The 25,120-nt window shown below is 44.9% G+C and overlaps 1 protein-coding gene across 4 annotated transcripts in view; it reads right to left on the reverse strand.

The window, feature by feature from the left end:
• Positions 1–17,971: 17,971 nt before the first annotated feature.
• MFAP3L (microfibril associated protein 3 like) overlaps positions 17,972–25,120 on the reverse strand; it is a 44,886-nt gene continuing 37,737 nt past the window's right edge. For 3 of the 4 annotated variants that reach the window (XM_079926827.1, XM_079926825.1, XM_079926826.1), the window contains exon 3: positions 20,723–24,446. In XM_079926827.1, the coding sequence (XP_079782953.1) occupies positions 23,518–24,446 (929 nt within the window). In that variant the 3' untranslated portion in view covers positions 20,723–23,517. Of the gene's footprint in view, positions 17,999–20,722; positions 24,447–25,120 lie in introns of those variants that run through there. The other variant, XM_079926828.1, reaches the window with a different exon arrangement.

Consider the following 25,120-nt stretch of genomic DNA (forward strand, 5'->3'; position numbering starts at 1 on the left):
CTTTCTCTCTAGTGAAATGACCTGCGTGGTCCCCTACCTGACTTCCTGTACCAAACTCCAGTGGCAGCAGAAACAGAGACATCAAAGCATCTAGTACTAGTTTGTCAACCAGACCAACAGCCAGAAAAGCAGCCTCCTTTTTCTCTTTCTTGAGCCCATTATACATGTTTTCTGGTGCAGAGTAAAAGTGAGCCAAGAATACCCATTTGTATGCCACAAGCCTTCTGCACAGACTAGACATTCACACACACTGTAGCCGTCTCTTGGGGAAGCTATGAGAAGATTCGTGGATTTCTAAGCTGTCATTTCAAAGACACAGTTGTGGGAAAATGGCTCTACAAGTATTAAAGCATTCTTGCTTTTGTGGCATTAAGATGACATGAAAAGATGTCATATTCTCTTCTAGACTTGAATCTACTAAGTACTTATTTGGGTCTATTATAGACATTGAAAATTTTCTTTAGAAAGTCTTTCTTGCTGACAAAGCGAGGGTGTCATTAGCAACAGAATATCAAAACTTCCACTTAGATGGGCCTAAAGTCCACATAAGAGAGAGTACTGAGTGTCCCTTTTTATTTGTAAGTTATCTTGATAACAAGGGTTGAAGAGGGTGTATCTCATGCCCAGGGCATTTAAATCATTGCTGTTCCCCAGTATTTACTCTCCAAGGTTTTCATGCATATTAAAACTTGGCTACTAACATGGTTATTCCATGCTGAAACCATACATGGGATGTTTAGAAAGAGAAGATTATTCAATAGGCTGAGTTTTGGGAACGAGTTTGTTTTACCTTCCAGACTGAATTGCTTACAAGAAAGTGAGACTATTTTTGGATTCCTTTTTATTCTATGAATGTTAGGTCTATTGAAGCTCTTTGATTCTTCTACCTTGTTGCTTAGAAACATTTTATTAAATACTGTCAGTGCTTCAATCTGATTTAAAATGTTACTCTTCTCTGTCACTGAAGAATGAACTTGTGCTCTGCCATTTTTCCCAGTCACAGCCTTTTAAGTTATTTATAGTTGTTAATATTTTATTGACACAAGAATGCTAGGTCAGAGTGAGCCAATAGTTCTGGCCTTTCTATTTTAAGGGCATTGGTTGGGGGTTGGTCTGGAAAAGTTTGTGGCAGGCAGACAAAGGAGTGATGGGGTGTCCTCAACATCCTTCATCTCTGACACTTAGAACCTAAGAGGTGGCAGGTGGATTCATAAACCTCATTTCAGATTCTTTCCCAGCACACCGCCTGGGTCCAACTGCCTATCATCTGCCTGAAATCCCACCACTGGTGATATTTCTTTGATGTTGTTTAAACAGTTATCAGATTCAAACTTCAACTTGGAGATTCACTGAATAGCTGGATGGACATAAGGCCTGGAAGAAGTGTGGGCCGAGACAGGACTCTTGAAAGCAGGGGCATCAGGAAGGGGGGTGGGTAGGGGGGACTCCGGGAAGAAGGGAAACTGACAAAACAAAGATCCCAGTTTAATTGGGTTTAATTTGGCCCAATTTCCTCAAAGAGCTACTTCACAAAAGAGTTAATTAGGCCAGTAACTCATGTTAAACCTGAACTGCTAGTCTGGAAAAACACAAATTCTGCCTTTAAAAGTAAGACCCGATTCATACCTTCTGATTAATGAAACAACTATATTTCAGATTGACGTATCTGTATTCTGTCCACTAACAGAGAGGATTTTATGTGGCTTAGAATTGTTACCTCAAGACTGGAAGCTTATTTAAAACCAAGTGAAAGAAAACTTCCCAAATGATCACTCCAATTAAATATGCACACACACTCCACCTTTATACGGTGGTCCCTGTACGTCATGCTCTAAAGATAAAGGGCACTGCCAACGTACACAAATGACTTGACCATCCTGACTGAGATACCTTGTGTAACAGGTAATTCTCACTGTTTCAGAATCTCTCATCCTCCGGGGTGACTAGCTTCAGTGTTACAACCCTAGACCTAAAATAATAGTAGCTATATCCAATACCAATGTTTTTTAAGTAAAAAGCTTGTTACCATAACATATACAGTAGGTCAGACTTCCTGAAAGTTTCAAGTTTTATGGGTGAACCGACTAAGCTTACGAAAGGATGCTTCGTTCATTTATGAGAGGCTTTCTAACTGAGAGCTGCTAAGAGGGGCACAAGCTGGGAAGAAAATATTCAAGTGGATTGTAATTTGATTATGCCAATATCACTTCTGAAGACAAAGAGAACTTAGCCATGATTCAGACAGAAGAAGCTAATAATAACTTAATGTGGAGTTATTATTTTTTGCCCATAAGCATCTGGGTGGTTGAAGCAATCTGATTGTATGATTAGGCACAAGTCCAATCTGGAGAAATATTTTGGTCTAAAATAGTTATGTGGGAAACCATTGGAAATACGTCTCATCTTCTGAGAGATTTCAACCTGGTGAATCAGTACATTTTTACCCTGATATTTCATTTTTATACGCCATTGGGAAACAAACACACAAAGAAACAAACAAACAAAAAAGCATGTTCCCCAGAATTTTATGTTAATGGCCAAAATCATGGCTGATAATATTATGTACCTCAATACTCTGGGGAGCTTGTATGTTTGACAGTTATATTTGCTCACTGATCCTTAAGACAGCTGAGAAGTACAAGGTAATGGCAAGATGCTATTTCCAGACAAAACTTGGGCCATCTCAGTGGAAAGCTATTCATAAATAATACATCTATAGATAGATGGGATTCAAAAACCAGAGCCTCCCTACAAAATGTTGCCCTTTGTATATGATAACTTCAACTTTCAAATTTTAAGAATAGTCGAACTCTACAGTATGTATTCTTAATTTCCTTTCCCCACCCCCCCCTTTTTTCTGTTGTTTCAACTGATGACCAGTTTCAGTGTCCTAAGACCTACCAGTCTGAAAAAGAATTGTCTGTTGACAGCTCTAGGGAGGTGGCTTGCTCAACTCAGTGTGCTGACACACTGAAGATGGATGGAGCTTTCAAATCTGGCTGGGACATCTGGGAATGTTTTTCTCTTGAGCAGCAAGATGGCAGATCAGAGGAAAGAAAAAAAAAGAATATAATTTGTACAGACCCAAGCTTCTATGTTTACAAAGTCTATGAGCCGATTTTAGGGATGACAACAGTTACAGGAAAGTTTTAGATTTAGAGAATTCAAGTCTTTTCCATGTCTATATGGTCAATTAATTTACAACAAAAGAGCCAAGAATATAAAACGGTGGGAAAACTGGACAGCTACATGCAAAAGAATGAAACTGGACCCCTGTCTTAGGCCACACACAAAAATCAACTCAAAATGGAGCAAACACTTGAATGTAAGACCTGAAACCATAAAACTCCTAGAAAACACAGGCAGTAAGCTCCTAGACGCTGGTCTTGGCAATGATTTTTTGAATCTGACACCAAAAGCAAAGACAACAAAAGGAAAACATAAACAAGTGGAACTGTTTCAAACTAAAAATCTTCTGCACAGCAAAGAAAACCATCAACAAAATGAAAAGGCAACTATGGAATGGGAGAAAATATATGCAAATCATATATCGGATAAGGGGTTAATATCAAAAAATATTTTAAGAATTCATAAGACTCAATAGAAAAAAAATCTGGCTTAAAAATAGGCAAAGGACCTGAATAGACATCCTTCCGAAAAAAGACATACAAATGGCCAACAGGCACATAAAAAGATGCTCCACATTACTAATCAACAGGGAAATGCAAATCAAAACCACACTGAGATATTGCTTCATACCTGTCAGAATGGCCATTATCAAAATGACTAAAAATAACAAGTGCTGGTGAGGATGTGAAGAAAAGGGATCCCTTGTGCATCGCTGGTGGGAACATAAATTGGTGCAACAACGATGGAAAATGGTACGGAGGTTCCTCAAAACTTTTAAAATAAAACTACCATAGGATCCAGCAATCCTACTTCTGGGTATTTATTCAAAGGAAATGAAATCACTATCATGAAGAAATATCTGTACCCTCATACTCACTGCAGCGGTATTCACAGTAGCCAAGACATAGAAACAACCTAAGTGTCCACTGACGAATGGATAAAGAAATCTATACATCTCTATCTACAAATATATATGTAATACATATATACATACTGTACCTATATCACTATACATATATACACACACACATATATGTGTGTATGTGTAATAGAATATTGTTCAGCCGTAAGAAAGATGGAAATCTTGCCATTTGTGACAATGTGGATGGAACTTGAGGGGATTATGCTAAATGAAGTAAATCAGACAGAGAAAGACGAACATGGTATGATCTCATTTATATGTGGAATCTAAAACAAACAAACTCATGGAAACAGAACAGATTGGTGGTTGCCAGAGGCGGGGGTGGAGGGTGAGAGAAATGGGTGAAGGGGGTCAAAGTGTACAAACTCCCAGTTGTAAAATAAATAAGTCCTGGGGATGTCACGCACAGCACAGTGACTATAGTTAACAACACTGTACTGCACACATGAAAGTTGCTAGGAGAACAAATCTTAAAAGTTCCCTCACACGCTCAAAAAAACTTTGTAACTAGGCGAGGTGATGGATATTAACTTACTGCGGTGGTCATTTTGCAATGTATACATACACAAAATAATTATGTTGCATACCTTAAACTAATACACTGTTATATGTCAAGTATATCTCAATAAAACTGAAGGGGAAATAAAGTACAGTAGAAAGTCAGTGAAATGTTATAAACACCCCATGTACTCCAGCAGAGTGTCAGTGTATAAGGAAGGTACCATCACTTACTAAATACTCCCTCTGCCATTATTTATTAAATTCCCTCTCTCTACACTAAAAAAATTAGACCTGAACGTAAGACTGGAAACCATAAAACTCTTTGACATACCTCGTAGCAATATTTTTTTGGATCTGTCTCCTAAAGCAAAGGAAATAAAAGCAAAAAAAAAACAAAGGGGACCTCATGAAACTTAAAAGCTTTTACACAGCAAAGGAAATTATCGACAAAATGAAAAGACCTACCGTGTGGGAGAAAATATTTGCAAATGATATGACTGATAAGGGGTTAGTATCCAACATATATAAACAGCTCACACAACTCAACATCAAAAAAAAAAAAAAACCCAATCCAAAAATGGGCAGAAGACCTGAACAGACATTTTTCCAAAGAAGACATACAGATGGCCAACAGGCACCTGAAAAGATGCTCAACATCGCTAATCATGAGGGAAATGCACATCAAGGTATCATCACATACCTGTCAGAATGGCCATCAACAAAAGGAACACAAATAAACAAATGTTGTTAAGGATGTGGAGAACAGGGAACCCCCCTACACTCTTGGAGGGAATGTAAATTGGTGCAGCCACTGTGGAAAACACTATGGAGGTTTCTCGAAATATTAAAAATAGAACTACCATATGACCCAGCAATTCCACTCCTCGGTATATATCTGAAAAAAAAAAAAAAACTAAGGGTGGGGACCCTGCCTGTTCACTGCTGGTTTCCAACACCCAGAATATGGCAGACATATGAGTAGACAAGTAACCACATCTGTTAAATGAACAACAGTGGTCATCATGACCATCGTTGTTATGTGCTGCAGTATCGTATTCTGATATCGGTATATTGATATATATTCTTCACGTTGATTTATGAGAACGTGGCTAGAGAGGAATGGAGAACAGTCCAGCCAGCAAGTGGGCCAGGGTGTCCTGGATAACCTGGTAGTGGTAGTTTCTCTATGACCCAGCGAGTGTAGACAGGGTGGTCTATTACCCTGCTCCTAAGAATAGGTGTCCAGGCAGTTGGATTTGGACAGTTGGGCATGCATTTTTCAGGCTTTCATACTGCCCGGTGATGGCCAATACACACATCTTCAGATTGACATGAAGACGCCAAGAGTTCAGTTCTGCACGCAATCTTCATGCTACCCACACCTCACACATGTATCAGCCACCCCCTCATCAGGTAAGAAAAGTCCCGGAGGCACGACAAACAGAAAGGGAAGCTGGATTCACGTGCAAATACTCTCATGAATTTGAGGACGATGGGTTTAAACAAACCCGAGACAGTCTGATGTGTCGCGATGCTTGTATCAAGGGAGTGTAAACGGAACATCAGAGGCTGCGGCACTTCTATTCTGAACCACAGCATAATGACCATTTAGGCATTCGTGACAGAATCAACGACTCCACTTTTCTGACAAAGCCTGCCTGTCCGCTGTTCCCACGGGCTGCCTTCTCTCCGCTCCCAAGAGAGCATTTAGAACCTGAAGCCCTTTCCCTGCGCTGGGTGACTGTGCTTGTTGCAGAGCTGCCCGTCCCAGCCAGCCTGGCAGCCCGAGTCCCACATCCTCCTAAGAAGAGCGCCAGCTCCCTGAGGGTGTAGAATTCCCTGACAAACCATGGCTGTGGCTGGAGAACTTGATTCCAAGTGGTCCTCGTTTCTATGGCTACGAGACTTCCCTGAGTGGCAGAAAATAAGGGCAGGTTGCTCTCAATTTCTCAATACATTGATGTAAAATGCTAAAAGAAAATCCACCCTCTAGCTGTTCATCCTCTCCCTCTCCACCTCCTACCACTGGCATTACAGGGAATGCCACTGAGGCCTCCCAGCCTCCATCTGCCTCTACTGCCCTCCTTTCTAATATAACCCTGGTTTTGCTCAGGCCTCCTCACCCCTCTTCATAGCTGACGTGGTTAGATTTCAGGCGAGACTGGCCCCGTCCACGGGGGGTTCATCATGGTTGATATAAGCCAGGGACTGATTTAGGGACAGGCATTTCACTCAGTCCAGGGAAAAAAAGAGATGTCTGACCAGCTCAGCTGGGTGTACTTCTGAGAAAGACTTCCCTTCCTTAAAACAAACAAAACGAACAAACAAGAATAAGAAGAAATGGCCCTTTTGTATTTTCTGTTTCCGAATGCCGAGTGTGAAGGGTGATGCCTGTACTTGCTTTTCCACCTGGAGACCATGAGGGAAGCCAGTGAAGGTCCAGGGGAAATGGAACTGTTGGAGGCTGGATAAAACCTCAGTACTTAATTATGCTGATGATTTAATCACCCTGAGAAACCCTCCACCGCCAGAGCTCTTATCATGTGAGAGTACAAAAAAAAAAAAAAAAATCCTAACGTTGCTTCAGTCACTTTGAATTGTGTTTTCTACCTTCCTGGCAGCCCAAGGCACCCTAACTAAGCCATGTGACTCTGCTGTTTGCTCAACATGTCTTTATAAACCCCTGGCTTGGGGACTTTGGAACAACAGTAGGATTTTCTAGTAACGAATACGTCAATATGTCAAATAGATGAGTCTCCACCTCCAACAGAAGACAAATCACTGATTCTATTGTTCAGTGTTGTTTGTTTCGTATTTTCAGTTTACAAAGCGCCATTGCACACTCTCAAGTCCTGCCCTGTACGCAGGTCCAAGAACAAGCAGGCACTTCCTAACTGCAGAGGTACCGAGAGAAAGCAGTGGTCCACCTACGTGTTTATAGACACATATCTGTCAATCTCAAGCAGCCGGAAAGGACTTGCAAACATCACAGCAGTAATGGGTGTAACTGTTCCAAGTGTTCGATTTTTCTTACGTTCTCCTCCCCGCTTCTCTGATGGCAATGTGATTCTCTTAGCCATCCAGGCTTAAAACCTCCAATTTATTTCTGCTTCTCCTACCCTCTTACTCCAGAAACTACTGTGGCCCAAGCCCCCGACGAGGCCCTCAGAAACATCTCTCAGGTCCAGGCAGATCACCCTGCCGTTCCTGCCACTCACCGGTTTCAGACCCTCATCAAGAGCCTCTGAAACCCCCACGAGGGGCTTCACTCTCTCCCGAGCATCTTTCCAAAGCAGAGGTCTGTCCTGTCCACTCTGCACACTGGCCTTTAGGAGACCTCAACCCACTTCTCCCCTGCACCCCGCGTTCCCCACTCCAGCCCAACAGACGGCCCTCTGGGCCCTTTATTGCCGTCACCCTTCACCTCACATCCAGTCCGTCTCCATCTGCCGAAATCCCAACTACCCGTCACAGATGATCTGAAATTACTATTTTTTTTCTATTTAATTTTTATTTATTTAGTTTTGGTTGCATTGGGCCTTTGTTGCTGCGTGCGGGCTTTTTCTCTAGTTGCAGCAAGCGGGGGCTACTCTTCGTTGTGGTGCGTGGGCTTCTCATTGCGGTGGCTTCTCTTGTTGCAGAGCACGGGCTCTAGGCGCACAGGCTTCAGTAGTTGCGGCACGTGGGCTCAGTAGTTGTGGCTCATGGGCTCTAGAGTGCAGGCTCAGTAGTTGTGGAGCTCGGGCTTAGTTGCTCCGCGGCGTGTGGGGTCTTCCCCGACTAGGGCTTGAACCCGTGTCCCCTGCATTGGCAGGTGGATTCTTAACCACTGCGCCACCAGGGAGATCCCCTGAAATTACTTTTTTATTCAGAGTTCTCCTGATTTCTCCCAGTCAAAAGTATGGCATTCCTCCCTTGACTTTTACTAGGATTTCAGTTCTCTATCCATGAGGGCATTTATTACTTTTTTTTTTTTTGCGGTACGTGGGACTCTCACTGTTGTGGCCTCTCCCGTTGCGGAGCACAGGCTCCGGACGCACAGGCTCAGCGGTCATGGCTCACGGGCCCAGCCACTCCACGGCATGTGGGATCTTCCCAGACCAGGGCACGAACCCGTGTCCCCTGCATCGGCAGGCGGACTCACAACCACTGTGCCACCAGGGAAGCCCCAAGATTCACTTTTAATGGATTTGATAGAGAGGTGCAAATTGGAGCATTTTATACAAGAGCTGATGCTTCTATAGAGCTATGTCTGTTTGAACAAGAACAGACTTTCAAAATACAACATAAACCTGAACCAACTAGATTTTTTTTCTGCAAGTTATAATATTCTGATCAAATAAAATATAATAAAATTCTTGCTTCCCCACAGGTGTAGTGTGTCCTTATAGGCACAAGGAATGGTATCTCAGATGCCTGACCACAGTTCTAGGCATTTCTTGAGAGCTGGATTAAGTGGATTTATGCTTCACAGTACATAATCAGTTTTATCCACAGAGCAAAAACCCTGTCTTCATTCTGGCCTCTCTTTAACATTAAGTAAGTGTTTTTACCAAGAACGGGGTGTTGGTAGTTCTTCCTCTTGTAATGAGATCCGTGCTGCTCTGGAGTTTCACACTCCATGATCACCAGTAGCAGAAGACAAACATCTGAGGCATGTGTTTCACAATGATGTTGCAATCTAATCTTGAGCTACTCTTTTCAATCCCTAAAATCTCTGAGGGTGTGCCACCTTTTCTCCAACATTTATTACTTTTGGAAAAATCATCTACTGTAGATATTTACTACATACCTTAAGTACTTTCTAAAAAGTTTTAAGGACAGGAACCAGGTCTTGTTCATTTTTATGCTCTTGGAGTCTAGTGTTTCCTTGGCCCTTACAAACATCCAATAAAGATACGTGTCTGTAAACACACAGTTTGACAGAACTGCTTTCTCTCGGTACCTCTGCAGTTAGGAAGTGCCTGCTTGACCTTGGAATTGCTCACAGGGCAGGACTTGAGAGTGTGCTCTGTAAACTAAAAGAAAGTTGAATTACTAAAGAGGGACTGGCTTTCTGTTGAATCCTGTTTTGTGTGTCCAAACCTTATCATCATCTGATTAATTAAAATGAAATAAAATTTTGCAAAAAAAATAAAGGGACATTATTTGGTTCAGCTGGTCACTAATCGACTGTATGAGGGAGAATCCGTTAAGGGTTGATGAATGCAGAATCATATTAACTGCAAAACAGGATAGATACCTTTGTTTTCTATTTCAGAAAGATTCATATTAATCTGAAAGAGTTTGAATAACATACATGCTTCAGGATTATTCCCCCAAATTTATAAGCACTTTTTGGCCTTTCATCTGAAGATTATCACTTGAACTTTACAAAAAAGGACTGTTTTGCTTTACTGAAAAACACCACTTTTCAACGAGTCAAAAGATTATGTGTACCAATATCAATATGAAGGATGCTTTTCAACAAGCCAATGCCTATGTCTTCGCTGGGCAGACTTCTCTACTGATCAAGGCGATGTCCTACTGTTCATGTGTAGGCACCACGAGACGACGAGGTGCGTGTTACCTAGTGGGCAGTTAACACCAGGACTTCCTGTTGGACCCCAGGAACCTGTACTCAGCTAATCTGCAGAAAAGAAACGCACCACAGACTCATGCTGGGGGAATTCTGAGACACATCTAGGCTTACCCTCCACGTTTTCTTATGCTTATTTTTTTCCCCTACTATTTAGATTAAATTTAATACACAGTGTAAAACAGAAGTAGACCCAGAGGTTATCAGAGCAGGAAAACTGTCGAGTAAATAAACCCTATTCATGTCCGTGAACTTACTGCTTGTTGGGTAAGAAGATGATGTAACTAGATACCATAGTAGGATTTGTTCTGACTCACTTTAAGGACAGGTGACGGAGTAAACACTTGATCACTGGTAAAACTGAATTCCCGCGTATTTAACAGGAGCAATTAAGACTTTATTTCACAATATTCGTACAAAAGTAAAAACCAACTGGACCCACCTTTAACCCATATCAGGATGGAACAGGTCCTTTATCGGGTGGAGATAAAGAAATCAAGGGCAGCTGAGACACAAAGCAAAGTAGACAGAAGTGAGTCACAAAGGGTTCAGAAGGATTTCTACCCTATAATTAATACCTAGAGTCTAGCCTCTTGTGACTGCAGATGCCAGGAAAGAGGATTTACAGCGAGGTTGGGCACGGCTGATGTTACATAAGCAAGTAGGCGCCCAGTCACCCTGCCGGATGCCGGGGCAGTGGATGGAGCTCTGGGTCTGGGCCCTTCTCTGGTCTGGGCAGCAGCGATTACGAAACCAGGCTCCACAGGGGGGTGGGATAGAGTGGCCGCCGTGGACCCCAGTGGAAATGTTCCCCTGTTACTGCCTCTGGATGGTTACTCAACGTTCGGATGGGAGGGTGGTGTTAGGACCAAGACAGAGACCTGGATGACCTGGTGGCAGGTGCGTTTCTGTCCAGGTGGATGCCATGGAGGGGGTGACAGGGGTTCTTATAGCTCAGATCTCAGTCGCCCCATGGCAAGACCGCGTGTGTACCACGTGTTGATGTGTTCTGCTATTGGAAGAGCATCCCCTTGATTTTCCATAGTTACTGTTTCTGAGAGGGACCAGGAGGGATCACAGCCCTGGAAGAAGCTCTTCTTCCTCCTTGCCTGCCTCCGGTTGCAGAGGGTGCTGGGGCGCGCGCGCGCGCGCGCGTGTGTGTGTGTGTGTGTGTGTGTGTGTGTGCACGTGTGCGGCGTGATGGGAAAGTCGGGCTCATGGCACCTCAGCAGTTTGTTATACAGGGAAGCAGTTCATGGCCCAACAGCTCGAGGCCTCTCAGAAGGGTCTGCACAATTCCCGAGGTCAAGGGTGAACAGTGACGATGATGCTCTGATGGTGGTGCCGGGGCCGGGGCCAGGGCTGGGGCTGGTCAGTGGAGGGAGGCTGGGGAAGAGGGGAGGCTGGGTTTGTGTGGCCCGGCCTAGGACCGTAAGGAGGAATCAGCCCTAGTGGAGGGCAGCTTGGCCTGCTCCCCTGTGACGTTTGGAAGGAAAGGTGGAATTGAGCAAGTAGGCAGGCTGATCTTTCAAAGAGCCTGGTGAGCACCGGGGCGGGGGGAGGTAACTCACAGCACTGAAAGCAGTCGCTGTTTGGACGTGTCTATGTGCCTTAGTAGTGGCATATGGTGACCAAGAGTGGCTGAAGGGGACCAGAGGTCCCCAAGATGGAAACACGAGCGCCGGTGGAAGCCTCCACCTCCTGGGCTGCATGCTGGGGCCTTCTGTGGGAGCCTGAGCCCAGCCCCTCCCCAGGAAGCACCTGACTTCAAGACGGGAGGAAAACACAGGTGGTCCCTGCCTGCCGGGGGCTGAGGCCCCACGACAAGACCAAGATGGAGGGGAAGCTGGGGAGGAAATGATGGTGACCCCTTGAGACGAGGCTGCAGCTGCAGAGGCCCTTCATCTCCCCAGGAGGGTGGTGAGCGGCGGCCCTTCACAAACCCCGGGCACCGGCTGCACCAAGAAGCCCTCGTGGGCAACGCCACAGCACGCAGCTCAGCGGCAGCACACGCGTGAGTCGGGGTGACATGCCTATGATGTCACATCCTGTCTCTCCTCAATCCTGAAATAATTCCCTCACTTAACGAGCCCGGTTTTCCCGCTCCTACAATGAGGCCCGTGGGCAGCGCTGCCCTGCTGTGCCCTGAAAGCAATTCAGGGGGGTACACACCCCTGGTTGTTCAGGAACAGTTAAACCCATCAGCTGTGTGTGGGTTCATTTTCCACTGGGGCTGGTCTGCCCTGGTGAAGATTTAAGGAGAGGGGCAGCTTGGGCTCGAGGAAGGGGATTCTCCACTAGAACTTTGTTGTTTCTTTTGAGGTAAAAGAAACTTAGAAGGGGGCCAGGGCAGCCTGGGTGGTTAAGCACCGACCTGTCCCTGGGATGCATGGACCGTCCTCACCAGCATCTGAGCTGCAGAAAGGATGCGGTTCTTATTCTGCTCGACCCTCCAGGGTCTGAAAAGTGCCCTCAGAGAATACGACATGAAATGACATAGAGGTGATTCCAGTGTCACTATTCCTTTCTGTTGAATCCACTGCAGGTTTCTAATTGTGGAAAGCTGTCTCACCAAGACACCACCAGAGTGGACGGAAGACTTTTAAACGGCTCTTTAAAAAAATATATTAAGTTAAAGTTCAACAAAAAGAGAAGAGTTATAATCTACTCCTTGAAAAAGAAACCTACCCCATCCTGTGACGGGGGGAGTCTGTTCAAGTATGGTTTTATGTTCCAAGAGATTCTTCAAAGTGTACTTTTTACCCTTCACTGGGCCCTATGAATGAAGACATTTAATCCAATATCAATAAATCCTAATTAGCTAGAAGACAGATTTGTTTTCATTTAATTAACGTTTACTAAAGGCTAGTAATCTTTACGCTTCTGTAGGAAGCATTGTGGGGATACAGACATGATTGCTGTCTGCACAGAGCTCACGGTCTGGTAGCTGTAGATTCTCTTATGCTCTTGGAAAAATGGCTTTTTTGTTTAGAACATGGGATCATCTGTTAGGTTACCCTGCCGGTAAGACAAGGAAGAAGAAGGGTACGTCTTGTTATGAAGGGGAAACCAAAGAAAAGACTTAAGGGTTTATGCAATCATATATCTGATAGGGGACTTGTATCTAGAATATAATAAAGAACTATTATAATTCAACAACAACGACAAAAAGACTTAAGGGTTTACCCAGCTTTACCTAAATACTCTTTGATATGAAAAATGACAGGAAATGTTACATCCCACTGCTGATGAATGAGCACATACAATTTTGTAAGGCTGTGAAATACTGCCTATGCAGAGGAAACAGAGCAAAACTTAGGTGGTACAGAATAAACCTGAACCTCATAGTCAGAGCATGGTGTGCACATCTCGTGCTTAGTCCTGAGTTTCGAGTGGGAAATGCAGAACAGCAACTTTACTGACGTGGCAATTATGACAAAAACATTCTTGAACTTGATGGAGACACATTTTTGAACTTGATGGAGACAAAGTATCTTAATGTAGCACACTCAAAATAAATATTTGAAAGAGGCTTCAATGTTGCTGCTTAACGGAAAGTCTGCCCTCCACTATCACTGGGAATCATTTCTTAGTAATGGTTTAATAACCTGAGTTTTGTAACAGGACCCTACTGATTAGCTTAGCACAAAATGCTTCAGTCATTGAGGTTCGTGTCACTGAGGAGACAACCAGGACCAAAACTGGAGGGGTTTCTTGGCTGGACATTAGGTAATGAGTATAATTTTCTGTAATTTTTTTTTTTTTTTTTTGCTGTACGCGGGCCTCTCACTGTGGTGGCCTCTCCTGTTGCGGAGCACAGGCTCTGGACGCGCAGGCTCAGCGGCCATGGCTCACAGGCCCAGCCGCTCCGCGGCATGTGGGATCCTCCCGGACCGGGGCACGAACCCGTGTCCCCTGCATCGGCAGGCGGACTCTCAACCACCGCGCCACCAGGGAAGCCCAATTTTCTGTAATTTTTATGACTGATTCACACAAGCTAATGCATTTACCATTTTCCATATTTTAAAAATTCACTTTTATCTGGGCACAGCTGCCCCTGGCTAACAGCATGAAGGAGAGTTGTTTTTCAGTTTTCTCCTGCTTCCAAGAGGTCAGTGTCCAGCTTCAGGCTGCTCAGGACCTCCGGCCAGGGCTGGCCTCCTGGAAGTCCCGTACCCTCCTCAATACTCCTGGGTCCTGGGCACTCAGATTTCAGCTGGTTGTTAGAGTCACAGGAGCAAACCAACCCACGCTCTGTACCCATAATGCCTGATGGAAGCCAAATGTGATTACGAGTCCAGGGCATCTGCACAGTAAGAGAACAATATTACTTGGAAGGATTCTTTCACGGTGCCTTTCCAGCTGCTCCGAATGAGGACTCTTCGAGACTTCTCAGATGCCCCTGTTCTGGAATCTGCCTCCTGTGCCTTCCTGCGTCGGGCAGAGGATCTTTTCCTCACCACTGTGGCCAGCTGTCTTAAGTTCAACACTTGAGATGCTTTCTTAATATAACGTCAGAAGTGACAGGTACCTCATGGCGGCCTAGGGGCTGGCACTAACCTGCCCGTCCCGTCTTACCCAAGGGAGCGGAAAACAAGGCTATCGAGATCCCCAGCCTCACAGAGCTTGTCTGAGCCTTTACCCCTCTGCGCCTTAGTTTTGGAACTTCTGGACTGTCCCTAGATGTTGTACATTTGGGAGGGAGTACTTTCTCTTTGAGACTTTTCAAGGCATGGAGCAACCACGCCCTTGTTCCGTGCTCTGCATCTTCCGGCTGCTCCAGAGTGCAAGGCGTGAACTGGGCATCCCAGAGTTCCTCCTCCAAGACGCCTGCCTCACGTTCCTCCTTCTGAAGGGTTTTCTAGGATTTCAAACGTCTGGCTGTCTTCCCTTTGTGTTTCAGAAACCACACCTGTCTGTCTTCATTGTACAAGTCCTTTTAAAGCAACAGGAATTCAGACATCAAGAAAGTGACAAATTCCCATATATTTCTATTGGTAAAACATACTTATTACAGTTGGTTCCAGAGAAGCTTCCGTTATCTAGTTAAGTTTACCGATGTAAAAAAACATATATATATGTTCTGGGGTGGCAGGGAGGGAGGTGTGCTTGTGAAAGGGCAACTCAGGGGTCTTTATACTCATGGAATGTTCTGCACCTTGCTGGTGGGGGTGGATGCACAGACCTACATGTGTGGTAACATTTCACAGAACTAAATGCTCACACACAAATGAGTGCGTGGAAAACTGGGGTGACCTGGTTAAGACTGGAGAACTCTATCAGTATTGATGCCCTGCTGCGATGGTGTGCAACGCTTTTGTGAGAGATGACCACCGGGGGAACTGGTTAAGTGTACGTGGGATCTCTCTGTAGTATTTCTTACAACCACGTGGGAATCTAGAACTCTCAAAATGAAAGGTCTAATTACCATAGACTGGCATCTTAAAAAAAGCATTCATTTCTCACAGTTCTGGAGGCTGGGAAGTCCATAACCAAGGCTCTGGAAGATTCAAGGCCTGGTGAGGCCGGCTTCCTGGTTCAGAGATGGCTATCTTCCCGCTGTGTCTTCGGAGTGCTCTGGGCCTCTTTTATAAGGACACTAACCCCATTCATAAGGGCTCCACCCTCATGACCCCATCACCTTCCAGAGGCCCCACCACCCAATACCATCACATTGGGGTTTAGGATTTCGATGTACGGTTTTTGAGGGGACACATTCAGTCTGTTTGTGAGTACGGCATAATCATCTTATTCTTGTGTCACAGCAGAAAACCTTCCATTTTTAGCTACAGATAAAGAAAAGCATTTCTAGATCATCCAGCTGTTCTGCTTTTAGAGTCATACTGAAAATCTCTCATGGGTTCAAAATGATTGGGAATAAAATGTCCGATTAATAAAGTAGTCTGGTTATTGAGTTAGTGAACTTGTATGAAACACAGCAATTACTATTGTCAGAGGATGCACAGAGAGTAAAATATATTTAACTCAGTCACCTCAAATCCACTATGGGATGAGAGAAGGTAACATAAAATAGTTAGATGATATCTAACTATTTATATGCATATATTTTTAAAAAAACTTGGGTTAATTTTTTTTTTTTTCAGGATCTGGCAGGGTTTCAGAAATATCACTAATGTATCTCAATAACTACTATAATGACAAAAAGTTAGGAAGTTGTATTCTGAACACACAAAAAAACGGATCCCAGACTTCCCATATGAGCTGTCATCTTTCTTTTTCCTACAAATGTATTTAAATTTTCTATAATTTCTGAGGTCTTAACACTTTCAAAATTTCTTCTTCATGAGAGGAAGACATTTCTGCAAATATGGTGCCAGGTCTTAATTTCTGTAATGTTTCAGCTTTAGAATCATCTCAAGTGGAGCCAATATTAAAATGTACCTCTTGTCTGTTCAAGTGTCTGCTACCTGGTGGATGAGTTTTCTCAGTCTCTAACTGTAATCAAGCATCTTACTTCATGCATAATAGCTTGGTCCACTGGCCCAACAGGTGAGGTAATGCTAGCAGGAAAGACAGGAGACATCATCTGACAGTGAGGGCTATCTGCACAGCTGGTATGGAAGAAGTTTACCTCTTTTCTTCAGACAGACTTGTCCTTTCTTTCCTACTTCATGTAAAAACCTTGAGGTTTAGAACTAGGAATATTTTTAAAGCTTTGGGACAACTTTATTCACCTCATCAAACGGCTGGGTGGAAGAAGTATGCCACAGTAGAAGAAATAATCCGTCAGACCTAAAAATCAGAGACGCCGATCCCGTCAGGGTCTCCAATGCATGTGAGCTTCCTACGAATCATGAAAACTTTCAGGAAACAGATGCTGTACAGCATGAAAACTGAACAACAGAAAGACCCTCAATCAGGCTAGAGTTCTATGCCCAGGTAATTTTTTTTTGCATGATTCATGTGAATTCCCATTCCATAATAAGCTTTAAAACATGAGTCCGTTATAAGAAAACCTACACCATTGGTAGTGAGAAATTCGCTTCTTGAAAAATTCACATTGCTATGCATCAATCTTCATTCGTAGTTTTTAGTTTATTTAATATGAGTTAATATCTTAGGAAAATTCTTATTTTACTCTTGGCGTCTTTATTTTACCCAACAGTTAAATGCAATTGGTGCTGGCTCTGATTCACCTATTATTGAAAAATACCTCAATAAGCCACTTAACACACACATACACTTCTTTCAGTGTGTCATGTCTAATGGTCCTTCCAAAACATACTAATCTACTGAGGCACTTAATTTCCTGGTTCTTTCATTTTTCTGGCAGTTGAACCATCCTTTACTTAATGAGCTGTAGCATCAGGGCATCCCCGGGGTTGGGGGAGCACCTGATTTGCCTACTTCTGCCTCCAACACCGTTGGCAGAAACCATTTCAACTCAAAAGGGTCTGTGCCACATGGCGTGTAATTCATGTCGTGGGTGCCAGGAGCACCCACGTTTTTTGGTAATCGTCTCTTTGACGTGAATACACTTATAAGTTTCATCTCGGGTTGACAGTAAAGGAACATTTTATCGTGGCAAGACAAACTCACGCTTTCAGCTCCAGATGCTCAACAAGGACCAGTGTGGAACCACTTTTAAGATTTCTGACTCAGCGCTTAAAACCTACCAACACCGGAGCATGTCCTCAACGTGGTCACGGGCTCTGCTACACCAGAGATGTTCAAGCAGAGCGGAACCCCTGCGTGTTAGGGACTCTGCCGAAAAGACAGGGAAATCAGAAAACCTGACACTTGTTTTCCAGCTCTGTGACTACACGCTTTGAAAATCACTCAGATTAATATTAAGCCTTACCTAGGCTCCTGTGATTAAGGCCCATGAGAATGCACTATTCCAAAACCTGTAAAAAAAAAAAAAAATGGCAGCTGTTTGTTCTGGGTCTGAAGATAGGTACCGGTCAAATTACGCAGTTAGGACAAAACTTTCCTATCTTCTCTTCCCTGGTGGCACAATTGTTCATTTTTCCATGAATGCCACCATAGTTCTCTTAAACCTTTTTTTTTGCTTGACAGAACCTCTGGATCTCAGTTATATGCACAGTTTATCCGGTAACCCATTCAATAATTTTGTTGGCCTCTCCAGATCTACAGCAAAACACTGATTTTCTTTCCCATCTGGTGTTGTCCTTTCTTGTTTTGTTTACATGACCTCATCCTATCTGAGAGGAATCCAGCTTTCGAAGCTTTCAAAGCGCACCTCCTTAGCATATTCTTGGATTTGGTCTGGACTGGGTTCTGTCTAGGTGTTTCGTGTTGGATCTATGACTAATGCCTGCTCCCGTGGAATGTTCTGGGTAGGGGAGTTTCCTGGTCTTTGTGGATTTTCTACAATAAGCTTGATGTTACATGTTAAAAATTATTTCTTCGTATAGATAGCCATTTATAAAAAATAAATGGCTATCCTGTTTGTCAGGCCAGAGTTAGGATTTTTGAATTTGGATAAAGTTTGTAGATTCACGTAACAATTGCTTCGTTTTTCCCTTTTCCCCAAGATGTGCCACAGATGCAAAAGGTAGGGGTGAGGATTGACTACAGATTTCTTACCACTGGAAAGAGTAAATCAGGCCACACTCACACAGCCTTGAGCTGGGACACGACACGCTCGGCACACCTGTGCAAATCCTTTATTAAAGCAACAACCAAAATACAGGATGGCTCACATGTTTTTTTGCTTTTTTGCTGCTGTATCAATTTAAATATTAGTCATTTGTTTACACCTTTAAATTATTCTTAAAAGGTGAACATTTATAGCTCACAAATCAACAGTTTGACATTTCCACGCAGATACATTTTTCCATCTTATTTCCTGGCTTTAACAAAGAAATTCCAGAACCAGAGGAATAGCACATCAAACGTTGAGTGCCAGCACCTTCTGTGAGCGGTGCTGGGGTGTCTGAGAGATACAATGAAGGTTTCAATTCCTCGTTAAATAAAAATAATTTATGCCAGAATATTCTTAGAACTATTTGCTTTCTGTTTTTACATTCTCTGTGAGCTTCAGTTTCGACTGTGGTATTCTAAGCATTAGTCCCCTTAAAAATGACATTTCTAAAATATCTCAGTGAAAGATCATTATCACCCTCATACAACATTTTCTTGTCTAACAGACACTCAGTCCTTCAGAAAGCATAAGAAGCAATTGTTCTTTTCTATTTTTTCCCCACCACTGATTTGTTTAATTCAAACCTTGTTAATCACTGGTTTAACCCTAAGGGTCATTAGGAAGATGAACTCTGTTATCTACTAAAAGATTTTTAAATCAATAGGTGAATGTAAAAACGACTAACACCGTGAAGGTAACAGGTGCTCAAAACACGTGTGTGAATATACAATGAGATCTGCTGGCTATGTAAAGAGTACCAATGAATTAGCTTAAAAAGCAAGAACAGAAACCAGGATTATGATCTAAAAGGACTGCCAAAAGGGTACATGAAGACAGGTACAGGGAAGTAGTTGCTGAACTGCGCTGAGTATAAATTAGAGTATCTGAAAGATAAAGGAAATGCTCCGTTTTCTTACCCAGTGAAACACTGGGAGGAAACCCCTGTTCACAGAACCACAGGGGCTGCCCTTGAAGAGTTTTAGCACTGGTACAACACTGAAATTCAACCTGCACACACAGGAGTCTGATCCGCCTTCTGAAACGGCTCGTCCACTGGCTGGGACCGGGGTTTCTAAGGCTCAGCTGGTCTGTGTTGGCTGCACTACATTTAGAGGCTGTCTGTCCAAATCTTGCAAACATTCTGTCTGCCTAACATTTTCTTCATGAGCTAAACAGCTGAACAGCTCTGAGATCACCAATAAAGAACAATCCAACCATTAGATGAGAAATGTTACCAGCCCAGTGAATAAGTTACACAGCCATCCTTCCAGCCAAGTCTTTCAATCAAGTTGCTTTCTTATCTCACATTTGCCCTTCAAAGGAAGTCTGAACAACACGGGATGTCTACAATTAAAAATGAAACACACAACGAAAAAGATAAAGAAGGGAAGGATTCCAGACTCCACTGTGTGGGAGGCCAGGCCTTTTGGCTTGGTTTTGAAAAAAGAAACGCTCACCAGCCATCATTCCGGGTGTAATGACACAGCACAATAGTGCTCAGGATGGGTAAGGACATTCAGTTACTTTCCGAGCGATTTCTATACATTATAGATGTCACATTTGGTTCCTAGAGATTTAGTCAAGTATTACTAGTTCTTTTTGTCAAGCATGATATACAAAAAGATGAGAATAGATGTGCCCTAAAAATATGAAAATATAATATATAAAACAAAACCATTATAAATTACATAGATTTGCAGTATAAAATTTTTTCCCATTTAGAATAAATACCATCCAAGTTTACAGATCATCTAAGTGAATTAAATATGCACACATATCTGAATCATTTTCAGAACTTCAAGAAAAAAAAATCGCTAGAGATATGACCAGATGACTCAGAAACCAGAAACTGCTTACTTTTGAGAATAATGACCTAAGACCCAAAGGACATGGCTTGGGATTTAGTGCTAAGCTGTTAAAACTGCCCAAATGAGTCTGACGTATGCATGTGTGCATACACACACACACACACACACACACACACACACTCACAAGCAGCCATACTTTTATGGATTTCTATGAAGCTCAACGGTTTATCTTTGAAAAATCAGCCCAAAGTCACGAGATCACCTCTGTTCCATATTCTAGCAGGAGAGCTTTCCTATTCTGTAAAGAAGCTACAGGACGAACAGGAAGAGTGTAGCCTTTCTGGACAGAGAAATCTTCGTCGTAAGCCAGCCTCCTCTTTGGTTGGCTGTTATTCTATCAAGAGCTTTCTGATGCCTTAAAGAGGGGAAAGGTTTTGAAAAATCTATATAATCTCGCCAGTCTAAAGAAGCTAAAACCAACCTGAAAACATTCTTTGGTCACACGTTTCTGCTCCTGCTCCATAAAAAAATCTGCCCGTTTTTAACTTTCTATCCCTAATCAGTGCCTAGATGGGAGAGATAGATGCCTTTTCCTGTAATTTCCACATGGAAATGTGCACATGGGTTTCGGTGGAGGGAGAACTGGACAGAATGGGAAAAAGTTCACGCAGTGTCACAAAATGAGTGTGGGTCCCTGCTGTTGCTTTGGGCATACAGATCCATGGTAAGAATCCGCTGACCTCCATGACAAGTGGAAAATTCTAAGAGGTGGAGATAAAACTCTTCTGCAACCCCAATACAGAAAACCCTTCTCCAGAGAGTGCAAGTGGGAGGTCAAGGTTTCTCTGGACCGTTCACGACTCATTTTTTATGTGACCACCCAAGACACTCCTACCTGATGGCAATGGGTCATTTGAGGCCAAGAGGACTCTGATCCAACTGAGTCTTGTCAGACCACCTGTCACACCAGTTATCTATACATAGAGAAACCCCTGAAGCCAAACCCTCTGCCCTCAGCTACAGATTCAGATGCTTTTGCCGTGAAGGTTGGCGGCAAGAGTATCTAACCTCACGTGCCCATGTTTGCTCCCAAGACCGCTTGTCTCCTGCAAGGGGGGCCATCACAAACTTTCCCTAAAACTCTAAAATGTCTGAGCCGGATGGGATCTGGGGACCCATCAAGTCCCACCTCCGTGTTTGTCAGATGAGAAAGATTAAACCCAGGGGGGTGTCGAAGGTCACTTATCCAGATAGCGAGAGTGAGGACTAAACATCAGGTCTGCTCTCACGATCCGTGTGGCCCAGCGAACCTCCATGGAAACCATGATGTGGCCGCGACCCTCAAGACGACTTCAAGGTTATGGCTCCCCTGCTCATAAATGGAAAGGAACTAATACCTCTCATTCTTCCACGATGACGTCTAAACTGCAGACGCTGCCCTAATGATTTTGGTTTTTGAAACCGAACCTCTTGATTTGCATCAATACTAACTTTCACCATAAAGAAGATTAGAGGAACCAGAGAGGAAAGTGAAAAATCTTTCGAGTAATTGTGGAGGAGGGCCAGGTGATTCTGTGGGAGAGGGGACCATCTAGATGGAGCTCGAGCCCGTCTGGTCTGTCCCTCTGCCAGGGAAGGAACGGAGGCCCCACCTGCCCAAAGCCTGCGGTGCTTACTGGCACCATCAGACGAGACGCTAGCCTTTGGGTGACTAGTTTTGGCGTTTCTATAACATCATTCTGCCGCACATACAACTGCTTTCTTGTGGGACAAAATGAATTCAAGAATTCTGGCGTGAAATTTGAGGCCATCACCCGAACCTTTCACTCTCCCCTTCAAGGACGGACAAGTTAGCCCTGCAGTTCAGGGAAGTGGGCCTGGCTAGGCGATCCCACGGACCCTCACACTTGCTGCCCCAAACCAAGTGTTTGGGTCACCGGACGGCCCCTGGCGGCCCACATTCTACACCTACAGGGATTCCTCAGATGCCTCTGTCTCTGGACGCACCATGCGTTCCAGATCAAGCAGCAGCCGTGTTTGGAGGATGACGTCACTTACACGCAAAAACAGCATCTTTCATGGACAGTTTGGGTAAATTCAAGTTTACAGTCTCCCTGCCACCTCAGCTGAGCTCACCTAGAGGCTCTCAGAATCGGACAGGCAACACATTTTTATGTGGCTATTAAAGTGCTATCCTGGGCAAGGTTTTTTTTTTTTTTTTCTTTCTCAGTTTCACAACAGTAGCTTCATTGGAAACAAACAAACAAACAAAGCAATGGATGGAGACAGGCCTGGGAAATGACAAAAATCACGAGGCTGGTAACTGCTTTGGAACATCACAGATGACTTGTGGGTATCAGCCCTGACACCAAAGCCTCTGAGGTAAAAGCTTGGCGGGGGGTTCGAGGGGGTGGGGGGAGAGAAATAAGGACAAAGTGGCAAAGGGGACGAAACCAGAAGGAACGATTAGCATCCGTATCACAACGACTCGGTTATAGGGGACCGGTGAAGGGGGGTTAAAACTGAGAAGAAAGTGCAAGAGACCCACGGACGTGCAGTTGCTCTCGTAGCAGACCTATAACTTTTTAAAGGAAAAGCGCTGCAGTGTGCATTGGACAGGGCTCTTGACCTCAGAGTCTCTCACACCAAAAGGGCATCAGTGATTAAGGTATCCGGCAGAGAAGAGCCTCTGAGATTCATGCCGCGCGCACAGACACCTGCCCCAGGTCGCCGGCTCTGCACCCTGCCGCTGCTTGCATCCTCCTTCGCGGGGCGCGGTCCGGGCACACAGCATGCACGCAGGCGCTCCCTTCTGAAGGGGCCTGGCTCCTACCTACGGGACAGGCGTCTCCGGTAAGGCTTAGCGGCGAGGGCGGACTGCGTCTGGCCCTGGGGGTGGGGGGGGCGGCCCTGATTCTCGGGGTGTGCATAGCTTCTCGGGGGGGCGTTGTTAGACATGGCTTTCATAGACGACGCGGGCGTTGCTGTCGCACGCCCCGGCCGGCTCTGTGGCTTCCAGGAGACCTGGGGGCAGGACACGGTCCGGTACCTCGACAGGCGTGGGCTCCTCGGAGGTCAGCGCCGCGGACGTGACCTCGGTGGAAGGCGCCGCGGACTCGGGGGAGTGCTCGGCCGAGGGCTCGGTGTCCTCCTCGTCTCTGGCCTCGAGGGGCCCCCCGTCCCGGTCATCCGTGGGCTCCCTCCGGGCCTGGGGGTGCACGGACACCTCGATGGCAATCTGCTGGGGCTGCTCGTGCAGCGACGAGGCGTCTGAGTCAGCGGTGGGGGACTCGCTCCGCTGCAGGGCGTCGGGGATGGTGTAGACCTCGTCCCCGCTGGTGGCCTCCTGGCCCTCAGGCGCGTGGCGCACGAAGTTCTGGCCCTGCTCCTCCAGCCCTACCACCTCCATGAGCTCCTCCACGATGGTCCTGCAGTTCATGATGAGCGGGGGCAGCGGCACGCTGCGGGCCAGCTCCTCGATGTAGCGGGCGAACTCCATGGTCTTGAACTGTGTGACCTTGGCCAGCTCCAACGTCTTGGCCGACGTGATGATGGGGATGCGCTTGGCGATCTCGAAGGCCTTCTGCAGCTTCTCGGCGCCCTCTGTACGGAAGAACTCGTTGATGGCCTTCTCGGTCTTCTTCAGGTGGCTACTCATCATGCAGAGGCGGGTGATGTTGAGGGCCAGCACCACGGTGAAGGCCACCAGGCACACCACCATGTAGTACACGCCCATGTCCCCCGACGTGAAGACCACCCTCAGCGTCACCGTGTTGTTCACGGTGCCGTGGACGTTGGCTGCCACACATGTGTATCGACCTCGGTCCGTGAAGGACACCTTGGTGATGTTCAGGAGGCCGTCGTGCATCTGCCACTTTCCTGCAGGAGGAAGAGGACAGAGTCAGCCGGGCCCTCCACTCCCTGCAGCCACTGCCCCGCACGTCGCTGAGCACATCTCCCACCACCATGTCTGCCACTGCCGACAGCGCCCACGGCGAACGCCGACCTCGCCAGACGGTGACGGTGTTAGCTCGCCTAATCCTCACAACTCAGGGAGGAGCTACCAGCACCGGCCCATTTTACAGGATGGGGAAACTGAGGCACAGGTCCACTAAGCCACCTCCCCAGGGCGCCAGTTTGGAAGCAGTTGAGCTAGACGTGAACTCGAGCCCAAGAGGCTGTACTCTTAATACCAAATCATACTGTGTGATTCCACATCCTAGAGCAAAATTAGAAAAATAAACAGTATGGAAAATGCTTGCTCTTACTAGAGAATTCCTTCATGTAGCATCTGATTTTCTAGCCTGCCTGTGAGCGTGGCTCTACAGAATATATATGTTCACTGGAGAGTTTTAATACTTTTCAGAAGATAAAGTACTTTAGGATCAACATAAAAACTGGAGTAAATCAGTTGAATTGTAATTGTTCACCTGGGTTTCTCATATTTGAGATTGAAGTAGTCCTGGTATGACCTCCGTTGATGGAAACATAAATAATTAATTTTGAGAAGCTACAATGAACTACGTCACTTAAAGTTACAAGCTAATGCTGTG

The sequence above is a fragment of the Stenella coeruleoalba genome, assembly GCF_951394435.1.
Source record: "Stenella coeruleoalba genome assembly, chromosome: 7".
NCBI classification, from domain to species: Eukaryota; Metazoa; Chordata; class Mammalia; order Artiodactyla; family Delphinidae; genus Stenella; species Stenella coeruleoalba.